This window comes from Xenopus laevis, chromosome 2S, assembly GCF_017654675.1.
Source record: "Xenopus laevis strain J_2021 chromosome 2S, Xenopus_laevis_v10.1, whole genome shotgun sequence".
NCBI classification, from domain to species: Eukaryota; Metazoa; Chordata; class Amphibia; order Anura; family Pipidae; genus Xenopus; species Xenopus laevis.
Window position 1 is genome coordinate 166803515 of NC_054374.1, and position 19414 is coordinate 166822928.

The 19414-nt window shown below is 41.2% G+C and overlaps 3 protein-coding genes across 3 annotated transcripts; all 3 read left to right on the forward strand.

The window, feature by feature from the left end:
• The first annotated feature begins 3151 nt into the window (after window positions 1–3151).
• LOC121400812 (olfactory receptor 6N1-like) lies at window positions 3152–4309 on the forward strand. The gene has a single exon (XM_041584769.1). The coding sequence runs from the start codon at window positions 3278–3280 to the stop codon at window positions 4307–4309; it is 1032 nt and encodes a 343-aa protein (XP_041440703.1). The 5' UTR covers window positions 3152–3277.
• A 4918-nt stretch (window positions 4310–9227) lies between these two features.
• On the forward strand, window positions 9228–10460 carry LOC108709054 (olfactory receptor 6N1). The gene has a single exon (XM_018248682.2). It carries the CDS (start codon window positions 9429–9431, stop codon window positions 10458–10460), a length of 1032 nt encoding a protein of 343 aa, XP_018104171.2. The 5' UTR covers window positions 9228–9428.
• A 6281-nt stretch (window positions 10461–16741) lies between these two features.
• Window positions 16742–17760, forward strand: LOC108709053 (olfactory receptor 56A4). Its single transcript, XM_018248681.2, has one exon. It carries the CDS (start codon window positions 16822–16824, stop codon window positions 17758–17760), a length of 939 nt encoding a protein of 312 aa, XP_018104170.1. The 5' UTR covers window positions 16742–16821.
• Window positions 17761–19414: the final 1654 nt, after the last annotated feature.

Sequence of the window (19414 nt, forward strand, 5' to 3'; positions counted from 1 at the left end):
GTGCAATTGGTTTAAATATTGCGAGAGCACCCGGTGTCAAATATTGTTCATTGAGTTGTGTTTCCCCTTTAAACTTTCCACTTGTAGCAGTGATATTCACGGTTAATTCACTCTTCTTCTGGGTCCACTCTTGTGCTCCAATGGAGAGAAATACAAATCCTAAATAGTGTAACACCATTTATTAAATTAAAATACTTTAAAAACAAATTGCACCCACATTTGGTTGTTTGAAGACAATCACGCATAAACAGTGGCGGAACTACCGGGGGAGCAGGGGGTGCAAGTGGGCCAGGGCCCGCACCCCCTCAGGGCCCCCTGCCAGTCCGCGCGCCGCTTTGCGCCGCTTATTCCCGGCCAGTTCCAGGTGTACGAAAGGGGGCGGGGGGCCCGGCTGTGCGTCCTGCGCCAGGGTCGGCCCCCTCTAGTTACGTTTCTGCGCATAAATACAAGTCTCACAAGTTGTTAGCTCCTTTAGTGTGACCCTGTGATCAGGTGTGATGTCACTTCCTGTCTGACGTGTTTCGCCGACCAATCGGCTTCCTCAGAGGTGGTCTTCAATGTCACCTTTGTGTTGATCGCTGTCCTTATTTCTACCCAACTCCCTCTTTGTGGGTCTAGATAACATAATATTCAGTGTTAATAAATGTAAATTTATGCACCTATCTTGTACCTTTAATAAGAAATTAGGCAAATCCTTACTGGGACCTGGGGGTAGTTGTGGGTAATAAACTTGGCTGTACCAAGTAATACTAATCATCAGCAACTTATTATCCTGTTTTAAAGTGGTATACATTCTCAAGAGGGTCATTCTTCCCCTTTACAAATCACTGAAAAGGACCCCATCTAGAATATGCAGAACAGGTTCAGTTTCAGAGGGTTCCAGTTCTCAGACAGGAATTGAGAAAAATTGGCATTTGTTACACTGGAAAAGAGATGATTGAGGTGATTACTGTATATAAATACTGTATATAAGGGGGGGGCAGTGATGAAATAGAGAAAGTACAGAGAAAAGCAACTAAGCTAATAAAGGGATAGAAGGGATCAGTTATGAGGAAAGGCAAGTTGGGATTGGTTACACTGGAGAAGAGGCACTTAAAGGGGTATATGACCACTATGTAAACATTTATAAGGAGACTATATAATACTATATTCAGCAACATTTCTGGTCAGAAGGGCAGAAGCACAGAGCCTGTGTCTGTGTGCTGTAAGTGGTTACCTAGCAACCAGCTGTTCAGTGATCTCAGTGCAGCAGGAAGTGACACAGCAGCTAGTGAGTGGCTGGCAGGAAGAGGAAGTCATAGATACTGGCAGAAAGAATCACGTGGTGGACAGAGAGAGAGGCCAGAGAGCTTAGAGGCTCCACCAAAAGCAGACATTTGGATCGGGCTGGCACAGGGAAGCCACATATTGTGCCTGGAGGGACAGAGATGTGTGAAAGGAATCCAGACTGGAGGAACAACCAGCAGGAGATTCCTATCTGAGCATCCAAAGGGGCTGGTAGTCTCACTGTATGTCTGACTGTGCTGGACTCACCTGTAGAGACTCTAAAGTATCCAAAGAGAATTTAGAGTGAGTATCTTAAAGGGACAGTACCCAGTCTCTCCCAATACCACTGCGGCGTAGCTCAGGTTTATCCTGTGCCATCAGGTAAGTACCACACGTGGAGTGTAACACAGACAAAGGGGTGTCGAAATGGTTACAAATATATAAGGGGATCATATAATAATGTCTTTAATGCTTTATTTACCAGTAGGTCTTTCCACGAGGTTACCCATTCCAATTAGAAAAGAGGTTCCAGCTAAATATTGGGAAGGGGTTTGTTACAGTGAGAGCTGTGAAGATGTGGAATTGTCTCCCTGAATCAGTGGTACAGGCTGATACATTAGATAGGTACAAGGAAGGGTCGGATGCTTTATTCACCAGTAGCTCCTCCCAGCAGACAGGAGGGAGCCAATGAGATTAGAGGAGGGAAAGGGGTGTTACAGGGAGAGCTGGGAAGTGAATCAGGGGTACAGGCTGATACATTAGATAGGTATAAGAAGGGGTTGGATGGTGTTTAGCAAGTGAGGGAATACAGGGATATGGGAGATAGCTCATAGTACAAGTTGATCCAGGGACTGGTCCCATTGCCATTTTGTAGGCAGGAAGGAATTTTTTACCCCTCTAAGGCAAATTGGAGAAGCTTTTTTTCGCCTTCCTCTGGATCAACTTACAGTTAGGCAGGTTATCTACAGACTTAAAGGAATAGTTCAGTGTGAAAATAAAAACTGTGTAAATAGATAGGCTGTGCAAAATAAAAAATGTATCTAATATAGTTAGTTAGGCAAAAATTTAATGTATAAAGGCTGGAGTGATTTGATGTCTAATAAAACAGCCAGAACACTACTTCCTGCTTTTCAGGTCTCTAACTCTGAGTTAGTCAGCGACTTGAAGGGGGGCCACATGGTACATTTCTGTTCAGTGAGTTTGTAATTGATCCTCAGCATTCAGCTCAGATTCAAAAGCAACAGATATGACCCATGTGGCCCCCCTTCAAGTCTCTGATTGGTTACTGCCTGGTAGCCAGGGTAACCAGTCAGTGTAAACCAAGAGAGCTGAAAAGCAGGAAGTTGGGTTCTGACTGACATGTTATACATCAAATCACTCCAGATTTTATACATTACATTTTTGCCTAACTAACTATATTAGAAACATTTTTTATTTTGCACAGCCTATCTATTTACCAAGTTTTTATTTTTACACTGAACAATTCCTTTAAGGTTGAACTTGATGGATGTGTGTATTTTTTCAACCAAACTTACTATGGTAATGTCCTTGGTACAATGTTGATTAATGGACTGAACCAATTGCCCTTTTAAAGTCAGAACACAATGTTTCCCTTCTCTAAAGCAAACAGGAGATGGTTCTATATGGGGGTCTCTTTCTGTTTCTGATTAAATTAGCGTCAGACGAGATGGATAAAAGGTTGTGACATTTTTCATGGTTGTCTTCTATGTAAGTGTGTATATAACTATGCCGTGTAATTCTTCCTTTAGCAAAACAAGTCTTAAAATGCTTATTTTGCACTTTTTTTTTAAACGCACAAATACATTGGGACAAACGGCATCTGCCAGTAATGCTGATTATGTTTATTGTCATTAATTGTGCCTTAGGGCCCCTGACCCTCCTGAGAACACACAGAGAGGTTCAGGAAGGTATTTATAGGGCACCCACATGCACTGGATTTGTCTTTGACCTAAATTTCGCATGAAACACTAAAGAGGCTACTTAGCAAGGAATGAGTCTGCAATGCACTGATAAAGCAGGAATCCAATATAGTGAAGCTCTTTGGGTTGCACTGAGCCACAGAGGGGACAGGATCAAACAAAACATGGAGAATGTGTTCAACACCAGCACCAGTTTTATCCTCCTTGGCATTGAGGAGATGGAACATTATAAATATCTGTACTGTGGCTTTGCGCTTGTCACCTACCTACTCATATTGCTGTTTAGCTCCCTGATCATCTCTGTGGTTCTGCTGGAAGAAAGCCTCCATGAGCCCATGTACACTCTCATAGCCAACCTCATGCTAAATGGGATATTTGGGGCTTCATGTTGTCTCCCAAAGTTAATACTGGACTTGTTCTTATCAACCAAAGTGATCTCAAGAGCCGCCTGTTTCATTCAGTCCTTCTCTGTGACCCTTTTCGCCTTCTGTGAGATCTCCACATTCACCATCATGGCGTACGACACCTATTTAGCCGTGTGCCACCCATTACGCTATCCCACCCTGATGACCAATAAAACTGCTCTGAAACTTATTGCCGGATTTCTGATCTTCAATATCACCTGTATATTGATTAACAGTCTGCTGTCTGCCAGGCTCCCTCTGTGTGGGTTTTACATTAACAACTTCTTTTGTGATAATGTGTCCATCTTTATCCTGTCCTGCGTCGATAACTCAATCAACAAGTTATATTCGGCCACAGTGTTTGCAATCTATATCCTGGCCTCCATGTCAATCATTGCCTATTCCTATGTGCGGATACTTCTCATCTGCTTTAAGATCTCCAAGAGCGCCAGTAAGAAAGCCATTCACACCCTGGTGACCCACTTCTCCAACTTTTCCATTTTCTTGGTGGGAGTTTTATTTATATTTATCCGATACAGACTCGAGAACATTAACCTTCCTCTGGTTTTCCACATTCTGCTCTCTATAACTGGCTCAATCATTCCTCCTTTTTTCAACCCCCTCATATATGGAATAAGGACAAAAACACTGAAAATTAAAGTGATTTCCCACTTTCAGAAAATAATCTTGGAAATATGAGTGTTCTTTATCAAGTTGTTTTTTTGTGTGCTGAATAACAAATGTTGCATAAAGGATTTGGAAATGCAGTTTCCTCTGTTTAAAATCTGTTGCCTCAGTAAATGATTTAACTGTTTTAGAATTTCAGATGCAATAAGGATGTGCAATAAGGAATGGGGGAGTTCGGTTGAAATTAATTTGCATTATTCTGCACATCCTAATATGTGTATATGCCATGCTGTGTCTAATAGTGTGTATACCTGCCCCCCTCCCTTTACCAGTAAAATGCTTCTTATTACAGGACCATTGGCCAACAAATTGCTGGAGCTTCCCTAATTTGAATAGTTTTATGCTAGAGAGGTGGGAGAAGCCAGAAAGACAAAGAAGTAACTTCCAGGGGATGTGATATATGTAATCTCCAACTGCTGTATAATCACAAGTGCACTGCACCTCCATGAACTGAGTGCGACTTGTTAAGCGATATAAAATACTTGCAGGAAAGGAGATAAATGCAGCTATAAAGCCTGTTATCCAGAATACTCGGGACCTGGGGTTTTCCAGATAAGGAGTATTTCCTTCATTTAGATCTTCATACTTAAATGTGGCCATAGATGCAAAGATAAAGTCGTAAGAATCAAAGTTTCATACAGTTTTCGCACCATGTGTGGATCGTCCTGACATTTTTCGGACCATGGAGATTAGTTGTTTAGTTGATGGGACAGGTTAGAAGATTTCGGCTAATGATAATATCGTATGTATTGCCTGACAATATCACTGGGCAACTGTCACTTCTATTTTTGTCAGACATAAATTTCCTATGATTGCTGTCAAGTGCAGAACATTATCTGGTTTGTTCTTTTCCTACTTTATTTCATCTGAATGGTTAATGGCAGGTCGGGAGATTGTTCGTTGGATACAATGGTAAAATCTGCATTTCTGGGGTCATCTTGTTCACCTTCCAACACTTCTTTCAGTTCAGTTGTTTTTATATAGTTCCCCAAAGCCTCCCCAAGCCTGACGAACCTTAGTAATGGAGACCCACTGATACCATTAAATCTTCTTGCCGAGTTGTTTCAGTCACGCTGTGCTGGGGGCAGCGCAATCCCCCCATAGGTTAATTACAAATGAAAACGGGACAGATCATGCCATCCCCAGCCCAGCGTGACTGAAACAACTCAGCAAGAAGATTGGGGGTCAGATTTACAAAATTCGAGTGAAGAATTCGAATGTAAAAAATTTCGAATTTCGAAGAATTTTTTGGGTACTTCGACCATCGAATTGGTTAAATTCATTCGAATTCGAACGATTCGAACGATTCGAAGTAAAAATCGTTTGACTATTCGACCATTCGATAATCAAAGTACTGTCTCTTTAAAAAATACTTCGACCACCTACTTCGGTAGATAAAACCTACCGAAGTCAATGTTAGCCTATGGGGAAGGTCCCCATAGGCTTGCCTGTGATTTTTTGATCGAAGGATTTTCCTTCGATCATTGGATTAAAATCCTTCGAATCGTTCGATTCGAAGGATTTAATCGTTTGATTGAATCGATCGCAGGATTTGCGCAAAATCGTTCGACTTCGATATTCGAAGTCGAACGATTTTAGTTCCCAGTCAAATATCGAGGGTTAATTAACCTTTGATATTCGACTATTGATGAATCGGCCCCTTAATGTTGTGTCGGAGGGTCGCCATTACTAAGGTTCGTCAGGCTGGGGGAGGCTTTGGGGAGCTTTTAGCTGCTTATATTTCCCATGCAGCTTCTCTTCACTGATACCGACACGTTCCTATTTTTATAAGAACGTGTCAGTGTCACTTTAAGTCAGCTGAAATCATATAAACATTAAACAGACCCAACAGTATTATTTTCCCACCAATAAGGATTAATTATATCGTAGTTGGATGACCTTCCCATAATTTGGATTTTTAAAAAGGGCCAGAACTAGGGATAGGCAGAAGAGGCAGCTGCCTCGGGCACAACCATTGGGGGGCGCTGGACAGCTACCTCTTCTGCCTAGCCCTAGACCGAACCCACCTGCGCACTTGAGGGGCGTTACAGTGCATGCACTCGTGGCATTACTGCGCATATGCAGGGAGCAAAGTTACTGCGAGTGTGACGGGGGAAATGAGGGGGCAAGCTGGCTGTCTGGGCTGCCTAGGGTGTCCGGCCTGCTTGGCCCGTCTCTGGCTTTAAAAGATCCTATGCCTACATTATACAACTATTATATAAATATATATATCTATGAAATTGATCCAGCAGCTTATTGCCCTTGTACGTGGCCCTCTGACAGGCCTCCCACATCGATATCTGGCCAAAAATTGTCCAGATCTCAATAGGGCAGACTTGATTTCCCTGTCGGAAAATCAAGCTGCTCCCCAGTGCTCTGGCACTTGCACACCAGCTCTCTTGCACCTGCACAAGGTGCCTAGCAAATCCAGCCCTGAGTAGACAAGGTATAAAGATCGAAATTATGAAAAGATCTGTTATCCGGAAAACCTCGGATCCTGAGCATTCTGGATAACATGTACCATACATGTACCCCTTTCAGAAGGGCAGTGATCATAGATGCCTGGGTACCTTCTGTGATGAAATATTAATAAATATGCCTCATCCTAAGTCTGACATAGTCACACCTTAAACATCCGAGACATAGAATACGCCATTACAAACTGGTGCTAAAAGCAAATTCTTTTTATAGTGCAAAATTTTAAAAATTCTTTGAATGTGCTGATTTTAAGTTCTGAGTAGAGATGAGCAAATCTATCCTATTTCACGTCACCAAAAAATTTGCAAAACTTCGAAAACATTTGCGAAATGGCAAAAAAAACGCGAGACGCATTGAAGTCAATAGGCATGAAATTTGTTTTTACGCACTCAACAATTTTTTCTCACTCCAAATTCATTAAAGTCAATTTTGTGGCTACTTTTTTTGTCTCTGAGACTTTTTCGTCATTGCAAATTTATTACCCAAATGCATTAACGTCAATGGGTGTTTTTTCTTGTCTCTGCAACTTTTTTGCCTCTGTATGTTTCGAAAAAAATTGCAGATGGCGAAGGGCAGAATTTTGCTGCAAATCCATGTCTGGCAAAAAATTTGCTCATCACTAGAGAAACATGGTTAAACTCGGGAGGGTACAATGTTATATCCCATAGCAGCACGCCAATAGTTAAGTGCAAAGTTGCATTCAGAATGGAAACAGTAGGTCAGTGATTACATTACTATTATAGTCATTAACACTGTGAATATATGAGCTTCAACTTGCAGTACCGCAGTAAAGAGTGACAAAGGTTTATCAGAGCACAAGTCACATGACTGGAGGCAGCTGGGAAACTGACAATAGGTCTAGCCCCATGTCAGATTTCAAAATTAAATATAAAAAAAATCTGTTTACTCTTTTGAAAAACAGTGAAGTGAAGAATTCTGCTGGAGCAGCACTATGAACTGATGCACTTTGGGGAAAAAACATGTTTTCCAATGACATTATCCCTTTAAAACTTTGATCAGAAAATATATTCTGTACATACAGGTATTTTGGTAAAGCTTTAAAAAGGCAGCACCATCGAATTGCTTTGATGGTCATTTGTTTAGTCTATTAGCAAACACCAGGCAGTGCTTTATATGAATAGAAGATAAACAGAAGAGGCCTGAATAGAAAGCTAAGTAATAAAACTACAATAAAACTGTCAGCTCACAGAACAAATATTTTTCATTGACAGGGTCAGTGGCCTGATAACTAAATATGTTTCTGGGGGGGGTTAATTGAAAACTCATTATAATAAGGCAAGAGGTGAGAACATGTTCTAACAGTAACTTGAAGACACAAGTGTCTACAGCCCACGATAAATGTGAGCTCACTCAAATAACCGATTCCAGTACAAACAAAATCTAACAAAATAACTGCCTTTTGCACAAATTCTGCATGTAGAGAGACATGATGTCTGGTGAGTTTAATAGAGTGACCTCTAATACATCTTCTAGGCAAAAGGAGCCCCTCTATAAGATATATTGGATCTAACTGTCAGTGAATATCTGACACCCAACTGCTGCATAAAGAGAGAATGAAGAGAAACAGATGCTGAGAGAGGAATAGTGAAGATAAACTTGATTATTTCAGAAACAGTACAAAATGTTTAATTGATTGTATTTTCATTTCCGAAATAGTTCCCCTTTAAATAAAGTCCAACGAAAAAGCAACTAAGCTGATAAAGGGAGTGGAAAGATCAGTTATGAGGAAGGGCATATGATCACAATATATAAATATATAAGGAGACTATATAATACTATATTCAGCAGCATTTCTAAGGTCTTTACCACTTGAAGCACCCTTTTGGATGCCCCCTTCCCTCTCACCTTTTTGAGGGCTGGAGCAGGTCAAGGGGGGCCGCATCGCTAGTGCAGAGAGCGCAATTACTCTTTCTGTACTAAAAGAGACACAAATTCCCATTTAAACATCAGAATATTGGCTCTTTAAGTTACCAGGAGCGACTTTTTGCCACCCCTGATAACCTGAGGCCTCCTGACTATATTATACATGTTACAGTGAGAGCTGGGAGGCGACTGTATGAAACGATCTCCCAAAAGGCAACTGAATGGGCAGATACATTAGATAGTTTGAAGAAAAGACTGGATGCCTTTTTAGCAAGGAAGCACAGGGTTATTGATATTAATTTCCTTGGTACAATGTTGATTAATGGACTGACCCAATTGCCCTTTTAAAGTCAGAAAGAAATGTTTCCCTTCTCTAAAGCAAACAGGAGATGGTTCTATACGGGGGTCTCTTTCTGATTAAATTAGAGTTTGACAAGATGGATAAAAGGTTGTGACATTTTTCATTGTTGTCTTCTATGTAAGTGTATATATAACTATGCCGTGTAATTCTTCCTTTAGCAAAACAAGTCTTAAAATGCTTATTTTGCACTTTTTTTTAAACGCACAAATATATTGGGACCAACGGTATCTGCCAGTAATGCTGATTATGGTTTATTGTCATTAATTGTGCCTTAGGGCCCCTGACCCTCCTGAGAACACACGGCAGCTTCTTGCTTCAAGAGGTTCAGGAAGGTATTTATAGGGCACCCACATGCACTGGCTAAACCTAAATTTCACATGAAACACTAAAGAGGCTACTAAGCAAAGAATGAGTCTGCAATGCACTGATAAAGCAGGAATCCAATATAGTGAAGCTCTTTGGGTTGCACTGAGCCACAGAGGGGACAGGATCAAACAAAACATGGAGAATGTGTTCAACACCAGCACCAGTTTTATCCTCCTTGGCATTGAGGAGATGGAACATTATAAATATCTGTACTGTGGCTTTGCGCTTGTCACCTACCTACTCATATTGCTGTTTAGCTCCCTGATCATCTCTGTGGTTCTGCTGGAAGAAAGCCTCCATGAGCCCATGTACACTCTCATAGCCAACCTCATGCTAAATGGGATATTTGGGGCTTCATGCTTCCTCCCAAAGTTAATACTGGACTTGTTCTTATCAACCAAAGTGATCTCAAGAGACGCCTGTTTCATTCAGTCCTTCTCTGTGACCCTTTTTGCCTTATGTGAGATCTCCACATTCACCATCATGGCGTACGACACCTATTTAGCCGTGTGCCACCCATTACACTATCCCACCCTAATGACCAATAAAACTGCTCTGAAACTTATTGTAGGATTTCTGATCTTCAATATCACCTGTTTATTGATTAACAGTCTGCTGTCTGCCAGGCTCCCTCTGTGTGGGTTTTACATTAACAACTTCTTTTGTGATAATGTGTCCATCTTTATCCTGTCCTGCGTCGATAACTCAATCAACAAGTTATATTCGGCCACAGTGTTTGCAATCTATATCCTGGCCTCCATGTCAATCATTGCCTATTCCTATGTGCGGTTACTTCTCATCTGCTTTAAGATCTCCAAGAGCGCCAGTAAGAAAGCCATTCACACCCTGGTGACCCACTTCTCCAACTTTTCCATTTTCTTGGTGGGAGTTTTATTTATATTTATCCGATACAGACTCGAGAACATTAACCTTCCTCTGGTTTTCCACATTCTGCTCTCTATAACTGGCTCTACCATTCCTCCTTTTTTTAACCCCCTCATATATGGAATAAGGACAAAAACACTGAAAATTAAAGTGATTTCCCACTTTCAGAAAATAATCGTGGAAAAATGAGTGTTCTTTATCAAGTTGTTTTTTTTTGTGCTGAATAACAAATGTTGCATAAAGGATTTGGAAATGCAGTTTCCTCTGTTTAAAATCTGTTGCCTCAGTAAATGATTTAACTGTTTTAGGATTTCAATAAGGAATGGTGGAGTTCGGTTGAAATTAATTTGCATTATTCTGCACATCCTAATATGTGTATATGCCATGCTGTGTCTAATAGTGTGTATACCTGCCCCCCTCCCTTTATCAGTAAAATGCTTCTTATTACAGGACCATCGGCCAACAAATTGCTGGAGCTTCCCTAATTTGAATAGTTTTATGCTAGAGAGGTGGGAGAAGCCAGAAAGACAAAGAAGTAACTTCCAGGGGATGTGATATATGTAATCTCCGACTGCTGTATAATCACAAGTGCACTGCACCTCCATGAACTGAGTGCGACTTGTTAAGCGATATAAAGTACTTGCAGGAAAGGAGATAAATACAGATATAAAGCCTGTTATCCAGAATACTCGGGACCTGGGGTTTTCCAGATAAGGAGTATTTCCTTAATTTAGATCTTCATATTTAAATGTAGCCATAGATGCAAAGATAAAGTCGTAAGAATCAAAGTTTCATACAGTTTTCGCACCATGTGTGGATCGTCCTGACATTTTTCGGACCATGGAGATTAGTTGTTTAGTTGATGGGACAGGTTAGAAGATTTCGGCTAATGATAATATCGTATGTATTGCCTGACAATATCACTGGGCAACTGTCACTTCTATTTTTGTCAGACATAACTTTCCTATTATTGCTGTCAAGTGCAGAACATTGTCTGGTTTGTTCTTTTCCTACTTTATTTCATCTGAATGGTTAGTGGCAGGTCGGGAGATTGTTCGTTGGATACAATGGTAAAATCTGCATTTCTGGGGTCATCTTAAAGGGGTTGTTCACCTTCCAACACTTCTTTCAGTTCAGTTGTTTTTATATAGTTCCCCAAAGCCTCCCCCAGCCTGACGAACCTTAGTAATGGAGACCCACTGGGGTCTGGGGGAAGGTTTGGGGAGCTTTTAGCTGCTTATATTTCCATTGCAGCTTCTCTTCAATGATACCGACACGTTCCTATTTTTATAAGAACATGTCAGTATCACTTTAAGTCAGCTGAAATCATGTAAACATTAAATAAAGCCTAGCCCTAGACCAAGGAGGAGCGGTTGCTGAGGTGTATGAGCCTCGCAGCAGTGTTCATTATGGACTGGAGAGGTGACAGTCTCTGGAGGGGGAGGCCAATTAAAAGAGAGTTACAGTAGTCTAGACGCGATATGATGAGAGAGTGAATAAGAATTTTGGCAGCGTCTTGGGTGATAAATGATGGTATTTTGGATATGTTCCTTAGGTGGAAGTGACATGATTTAATAAGTGACTGGATATGAGGAGTGAATGACAGGGCAGAATCTAGGATAACCCCAAGGCACCGGGCCTGGGGAATGGGGGTGATTGGAATTGTTAACTATGATGGATTCTTCGGGGATGCTACTGGTGTTAGTTGGAGGAAAGAGAACCATTTCAGTTTTAGAGAGGTTTAATTTAAGGTAGCGTTGCGACATCCAGGTAGAGATAGCGGACAGGCAGGAGGAGACGCGAGTTAGGCGTTCTGGGTTGAGATCAGGAGATGAGAGATAGATCTGAGTATCGTCAGCATAGAGGTGGTAGTGAAAACCATAGAATTTATTAATTTGCCAAGGGAGGAAGTATAGAGGGAGAATAGTAATGGTCCCAGGACAGAGCCTTGAGGAACTCCAACAGAAAGAGGTAGGGGAGAAGATGATACTCCATTGTAGGAGACACTGAAGGAACGATTGGTGATGTAAGAAGAGAACCAGGACAGGGCTGTGTCACGAAGGCCAAGCGACTGGAGGGACTGGAGGAGGAGAGGGTGATCTACAGTGTCAAATGCGGCTGAGAGATCAAGCAGTATTAGTAGTGAGAAATGATTGTTGGCTTTAGCGGTTAAGAGGTCATTAGTTAGTCGAGTCAGGGCAGTTTCCGTGGAGTGTTGTGGCTTAAAACCAGATTGAAGGGGGTCCAGCAGGTTATTGTCAGAGAGGAATGAAGTAAGTCGGTTGTAAACTAGGCGCTCAAGTAGTTTAGAGATGAAAGGTAGTAGAGAGATAGGTCGGAGGTTGTCAAGATTGGAGGGATCAAGAGAGGTTTTTTCAGAATGGGGGTGACAAGAGCATGTTTTAGTTGAGAAGGAAACAGTCCAGTTGAGAGGGAAAGATTAAATAGGTGAGTTAAGGCTTTGATTAGACAAGGATTGGTATTGCGGAGAAGTTTTGAGGGAATTGGATCAAGCGGGCAGGTGGTAAGGTGAGAAGAGGCCAGAAGCTTTGAGATTCCTCATCAGTGACAGGGGTGAAGGAGCACAGGAGAGACTGGGGAGTGTGGAGGGAGGGTGGTGGAAGTCTAGGGGGGTTGAGTAGTGTAATGTCCCTTCTGATAGTGTCAATTTTGTTTTTGAAGTGCTCAGCAATATCTTGAGCAGAGACAGATGTGCATGGAGGGGGTGGAGAAGGGGAAAGGAGAGGGTTAAAGGTGGAGAAAAGTTGTGCTGGTTTTTTAGAAAGGGAGTTAATGAGTGAAGTAAAGTAAGTTTGTTTGGCTTGGAAGAGGCTGGTGTTAAAGGAGCGCAGGGCAGATTTGTAGCTCCAAAAGTCTGATTCTGAGCGGGATTTGCGCCAGCGACGCTCAAGTGCACGTGAATGTCTTTGGAGCTTTTGTATGAGCAGTATGTCAAGGTTGAAGTGGTTTGGGTCGAGAACGTTTAGTTTTTATAGGAGCAGCTCATTTAGGGCAGTGGTGAGAGTACTATAGTAGATAGAGGTAGCCACATTAGGACATGAGATGGCTGAGATATTAGAGTGAAGAGAGTCAAAGGAAGAAGAGAGATGTGCCGCGTCTACAGCTTGCAAGTCACGGTAAGTACGTGTTTGGGGAATAGCAGGGGGTGAGGAGGGAGTTAGTGAGAGTTGAAATGTGAGCATATTGTGATCAGAGAGAGGAAATGGGGAGTTAGTAAAATTGGAGGTTGAACAGAGTATGGTAAATATGAGATCCAGAGCATTACCATTGGAGTGAGAGGGGGAGTCTGAGCACAAAATTAAGCCTAGGGAGGAGGCTAGTGAAAGAAGTTTAGAGACAGAAGATTTGTTAATGTTGTTAACGGGTATATTAAAGTCACCTAATATGATGGATGGGATGTTAGATGAAAGAAAGTAAGGAAGCCAGGCAGCAAAGTTGTCCAGAAATTGTGCAGTTGCTCCTGGTGGTGGATATATAAGAGCAATGCAGAGTGAAACAGGAGAAAAGAGCCTAATGAGACTCAAATGAGGAGAATGATAAAGAGGGAACAGGTGGAAGAACTTTAAAAGTACAGCGGGGAGAGAGAAGCAAACCTACCCCACCTCCAGGTCTGTTAACTGTGTAATAATAAAACAATAGCTTGTACTTGATCCCAACTAAGATATAATTAATCCTTATTGGAGGCAAAACCAGCCTATTGGCTTTATTTCATATTTATATGATTTTGTAGTAGACTCAGGCCAGGATGTGTGGCAAGGCCACAAAGGCCCGGGCCTAGGGCAGCACATTTTTCAGAACGGCATGCCACCCAGCCGCTTTATCGGGAGCACTGGGGATGCGCTGCTCACCAGTGCTCTGGCACTTGCACACCAGCTCTCTTGCACCTGCCCAAGGTGCCTAGCAAATCCAGCGCTGAGTAGACTTAAGGTATAAAGATCGAAGTTATGAAAAGATCTGTTATCCGGAAAACCTCGGATCCTGAGCATTCTGGAAAACAGATCCATACATGTACCCCCTTTCAGAAGGGCAGTGATCATAGATGCCTGGGTACCTTCTGAGATGAAATATTAATAAACATGCCTCATCGTAAGTCTGACATAGTCACACCTTAAACATCCGAGACATAGAATACGCCATTACAAACTGGTGCTAAAAGCAAATTCTTTTTATAGTGCAAAGTTTTGAAATTCTTTGAATGGGCCGAGTATAAGTTCTGAGAAGAGATGAGCAAATCTATCCTGTTTTACGTCACCAAAAATTTGCAAAACTTTGAAAAAGTTGCAAGAACTGCAAGACCCATTGAAGTCAATAGGCATGAAATTTGTTTTTATGCACTCAACAATTTTTTCTCACTCCAAATTCATTAAAGTCAATTGTTGCCTCTGTATCTCGAAAAGATTTGCAGATGGCGAAGGGCAGAATTTTGCTGCAAATCCATGCCTGGCAAAAAATTTGCTCATCACTAGAGAAACATGGTTAAACTCGGGAGGGTACAATGTTATATCCCATAGCAGCACGCCAATAGTTAAGTGCAAAGTTGCATTCACAATGGAAACAGTAGGTCAGTGGTTACAATACTATTATAGTCATTAACACTGTGAATATATGAGCTTCAACTTGCAGTACCGCAGTAAAGAGTGACAAAGGTTTATCAGAGCACAAGTCACATGACTGGAGGCAGCTGGGAAACTGACAATATGTCTAGCCCCATGTCAGATTTCAAAATTAAATATAAAAAATCTGTCTTTTGAAAAACAGATTTCAGTGAAGAATTCTGCTGGAGCAGCACTATTAACTAATGCATTTTGGGAAAAAAACATGTTTTCCAATGACATTATCCCTTTAAAACTTTGATCAGAAAATATATTCTGTACATACATGTATTTTTGTAAAGCTTTTAAAAGGCAGCACAATCTAATTGCTTTAATAGTCATTTGTTTAGTCTATTAGCAAACACCAGGCAGTGCTTTCTATGAATAGAAGACAAACAGGAGAGGCCTGAACAGAAAGCTAAGTAATAAAACTACAATAAAACTGTCAGCTCGCAGAACAAATATTTTTCATTGGCAGGGTCAGTGGCCTGACAACTAAATATCTTTCTTGGGGGGATTAATTGAAAACTCATTATAATAAGTCAAGAGGTGAGAACATGCTCTAACAGTAACTTGAAGACAAAATGTGAGCTCACTCAAATAACTGATTCCAATACAAACAAAATGTAACAAAATAACTGCCTTTTGCACAAATCCTGCATGTAGAGAGACATGATGTCTGGTGAGTTTAATAGAGTGAGCTCTAGGCAAAAGGAGCCTCCCTATAAGATATATTGGATCTAACTGTCAATAAATATCTGACACCCAACTGCTGGATGAAGAGAAACAGATGCTGAGAAAGGAATAGTGAAGATAAACTTGATTATTTCAGAAACAGTACAAAATGTTTAATTGATTGTATTTTCATTTCCCCAATAGTTCCCCTTTAAATAAAGTCCAACGAAAAGCAACTAAGCTGATAAAGGGAGTGGAAAGATCAGTTATGAGGAAGGGCATATGATCACAATATATAAATATATAAGGAGACTATATAATACTATATTCAGCAGCATTTCTAAGGTCTTTACCACTTGAAGCACCCTTTTGGATGCCCCCTTCCCTCTCACCTTTTTGAGCGCTGGAGCAGGTCAAGGGGGGCCGCATCGCTAGTGCAGAGAGCGCAATTACTCTTTCTGTACTAAAATAGACACAAATTCCCATTTAAACATCAGAATATTGGCTCTTTAAGTTACCAGGAGCGACTTTTTGCCACCCCTGATAACCTGAGGCCTCCTGACTATATTATACATGTTACAGTGAGAGCTGGGAGGCGACTGTATGAAATGATCTCCCAAAAGGCAACTGAATGGGCAGATACATTAGATATTTTGAAGAAAAGACTGGATGCCTTTTTAGCAAGGAAGCACAGGGTTATTGATATTAATGTCCTTGGTACAATGTTGATTAATGGACTGACCCAATTGCCCTTTTAAAGTCAGAAAGAAATGTTTCCCTTCTCTAAAGCAAACAGGAGATGGTTCTCTACGGGGGTCTCTTTCTGATTAAATTAGAGTTTGACAAGATGGATAAAAGGTTGTGACATTTTTCATGGTTGTCTTCTATGTAAGTGTGTAATTCTTCCTTTAGCAAAACAAGTCTTAAAATGCTTATTTTGCACTTTTTTTTAAACGCACAAATATATTGGGACCAACGGTATCTGCCAGTAATGCTGATTATGGTTTATTGTCATTAATTGTGCCTTAGGGCCCCTGACCCTCCTGAGAACACACGGCAGCTTCTTGCTTCAAGAGGTTCAGGAAGGTATTTATAGGGCACCCACATGCACTGGCTGTGACTCTAACCTAAATTTCGCATGAAACACTAAAGAGGCTACTAAGCAAGGAATGAGTCTGCAATGCACTGATAAAGCAGGAATCCAATATAGTGAAGCTCTTTGGGTTGCACTGAGCCACAGAGGGGACAGGATCAAACAAAACATGGAGAATGTGTTCAACACCAGCACCAGTTTTATCCTCCTTGGCATTGAGGAGATGGAACATTATAAATATCTGTACTGTGGCTTTGCGCTTGTCACCTACCTACTCATATTGCTGTTTAGCTCCCTGATCATCTCTGTGGTTCTGCTGGAAGAAAGCCTCCATGAGCCCATGTACACTCTCATAGCCAACCTCATGCTAAATGGGATATTTGGGGCTTCGTGCTTCCTCCCAAAGTTAATACTGGACTTGTTCTTATCAACCAAAGTGATCTCAAGAGCCGCCTGTTTCATTCAGTCCTTCTCTGTGACCCTTTTTGCCTTATGTGAGATCTCCACATTCACCATCATGGCGTACGACACCTATTTAGCCGTGTGCCACCCATTACGCTATCCCAACCTGATGACCAATAAAACTGCTCTGAAACTTATTGCAGGATTTCTGATCTTCAATATCACCTGTATATTGATTAGCAATCTGCTGTCTGCCAGGCTCCCTCTGTGCGGCTCTCACATTAACAACTACATTTGTGATAACTTGTCCATCTTTATCTTGTCCTGCGTCGACAACTCGATCAATAAGTTATATTCGGCCACAATGTTTGCAATTTATATCTCGGCCACTGTTTTAGTCATTGCCTATTCCTATGTGCGGATACTTCACATCTGCTTTAAGATCTCCAAGAGCGCCAGTAAGAAAGCCATTCACACCCTGGTGACCCACTTCTCCAACTTTTCCATTTTCTTGGTGGGAGTTTTATTCATATTTATCCGATACAGACTCGAGAACATTAACCTTCCTCTGATTTTCCACATTCTGCTCTCTATAACTGGCTCAACCATTCCTCCTCTTTTCAACCCCCTCATATATGGAATAAGGACAAAAGCGCTGAAAGTTAAAGTGATTTCAAACTTTCAGAAAATAATTGGGGAAAGATGAATATTTCCAATCATAACACGTGTATCCGACCATTATTTCCGCTCTTTACCAAGGTTTTTTGGTGCTGAATAACAAATGTTGGATTTGGAAATGCAGTTGCCTGTGTTTAAAATCTGTTGGCTCAGTAAATTATTAAGATTTTAACAATCTTAAAGGGTAACTATTACGGAAATTAAAATTTAATACAAGCTTCATCACACTGAAAAAATAAATTATAATCTAAATATCTTCATTCTCTCAGCATCTGTTTCTCTTCATTCTGTCTTAATGCAGCAGTTGGGTGTCAGATATTCACTGACAGTTAGATCCAATATATCTTATAGGGGGGCTCCTTTTGCCTAGAAGATGTATTAGAGGTCACTCTATTAAACTCACCAGACATCATGTCTCTCTACATGCAGGATTTGTGCAAAATACAGCTAATAAATCTTCTAGAAAAGGAAGCCCCCTATAAGATATATTGGATCTAACTGTCAGTGAATATCTGACACCCAACTGCTGCATTAAGACAGAATGAAGAGAAACAGATGCTGAGAGAGGAATAATGAAGATTAATTTGATTATTTCAAAAATGATGCTGAATATTTATTTGATTATATTTAGAAAGTTTCTTATATTAGTATGATGAATATTATATTACATTTTCATGTTCATGATAGTTCCCGTTTAAGGTTAGGACTTTGTGGACGATTTCCACGCGATCCGAAGCACTGCGCAAAAACGCAGGCGTCACGTCGGATGTGACAGAAATAAGGTAAGTAATGGAAATGTCGGATGAAGTCGCAGCGTTGATCAACGCTGCGACTTCATCCGACATTTCCATTACTTACCTTATTTCTGTTGCATTGGATGTGACCCCTGCCTTTTTGCGTAGCGCGTCGGATCGCGCAGAAATCATCTGCGAAGTCCTACCCTAAGATTTCAGATTGTGCTATAATATACGGGGGAGTTCGGCTGAATCAAAAATAATTTGCATTATTCTGCACATCCCATATGCCATGGTGTGACAGTCTAATAGTGCGTATATCTGCCCCTGTCCCTTTATTAGTAAAATGCCTTTTTATTGCCGGAGCATCAGCCAGCAAATTGCTTGAGCTTCCCTAATATGAATAGTTTTATGCTAGATAGGTGGGGAAACAAGAACGTCAACTTCCAGGGGATGTGATATATGTAATCTCCGACTGCTGTATAATCACAAGTGATACTGACACTAACATTTTTCTTTTCAAAATATTAATCTACATTAAAAGTTACCTATAGGTCATGTTTTTCACTGATAGTTCTGCTTTTGTAAGTAATTGTAAGTAATAGTTCCTAAACCTGACTGTTTTGCCCAGGGCCGCCATCAGGGGGGGACAGGGGGGGCAAGTGTCCCGGGCCCGGGCTTGAAGGGGGGCCTGGCAGTGCTGCACTTTTCGAAGAGCCTGGCCCCCCTTGACAGCTCGGAAGCCGTGCCGCTTGATCAAAGTCCCGAACAGCCGAATGCGGAAGTGCCGAACAGACGAAGTCCTGAAGCCGCGGAAAGACCCAAAGTCACGAAAACAGATATAATTGAAGTCCTGAAGCCACAAGTTCAATTCTACTAACACCAATGGGTTTTTTTGGGTTTTTTTTATCGCCTGGCCACCAATGTTTTATTTTAATACTCTATAGG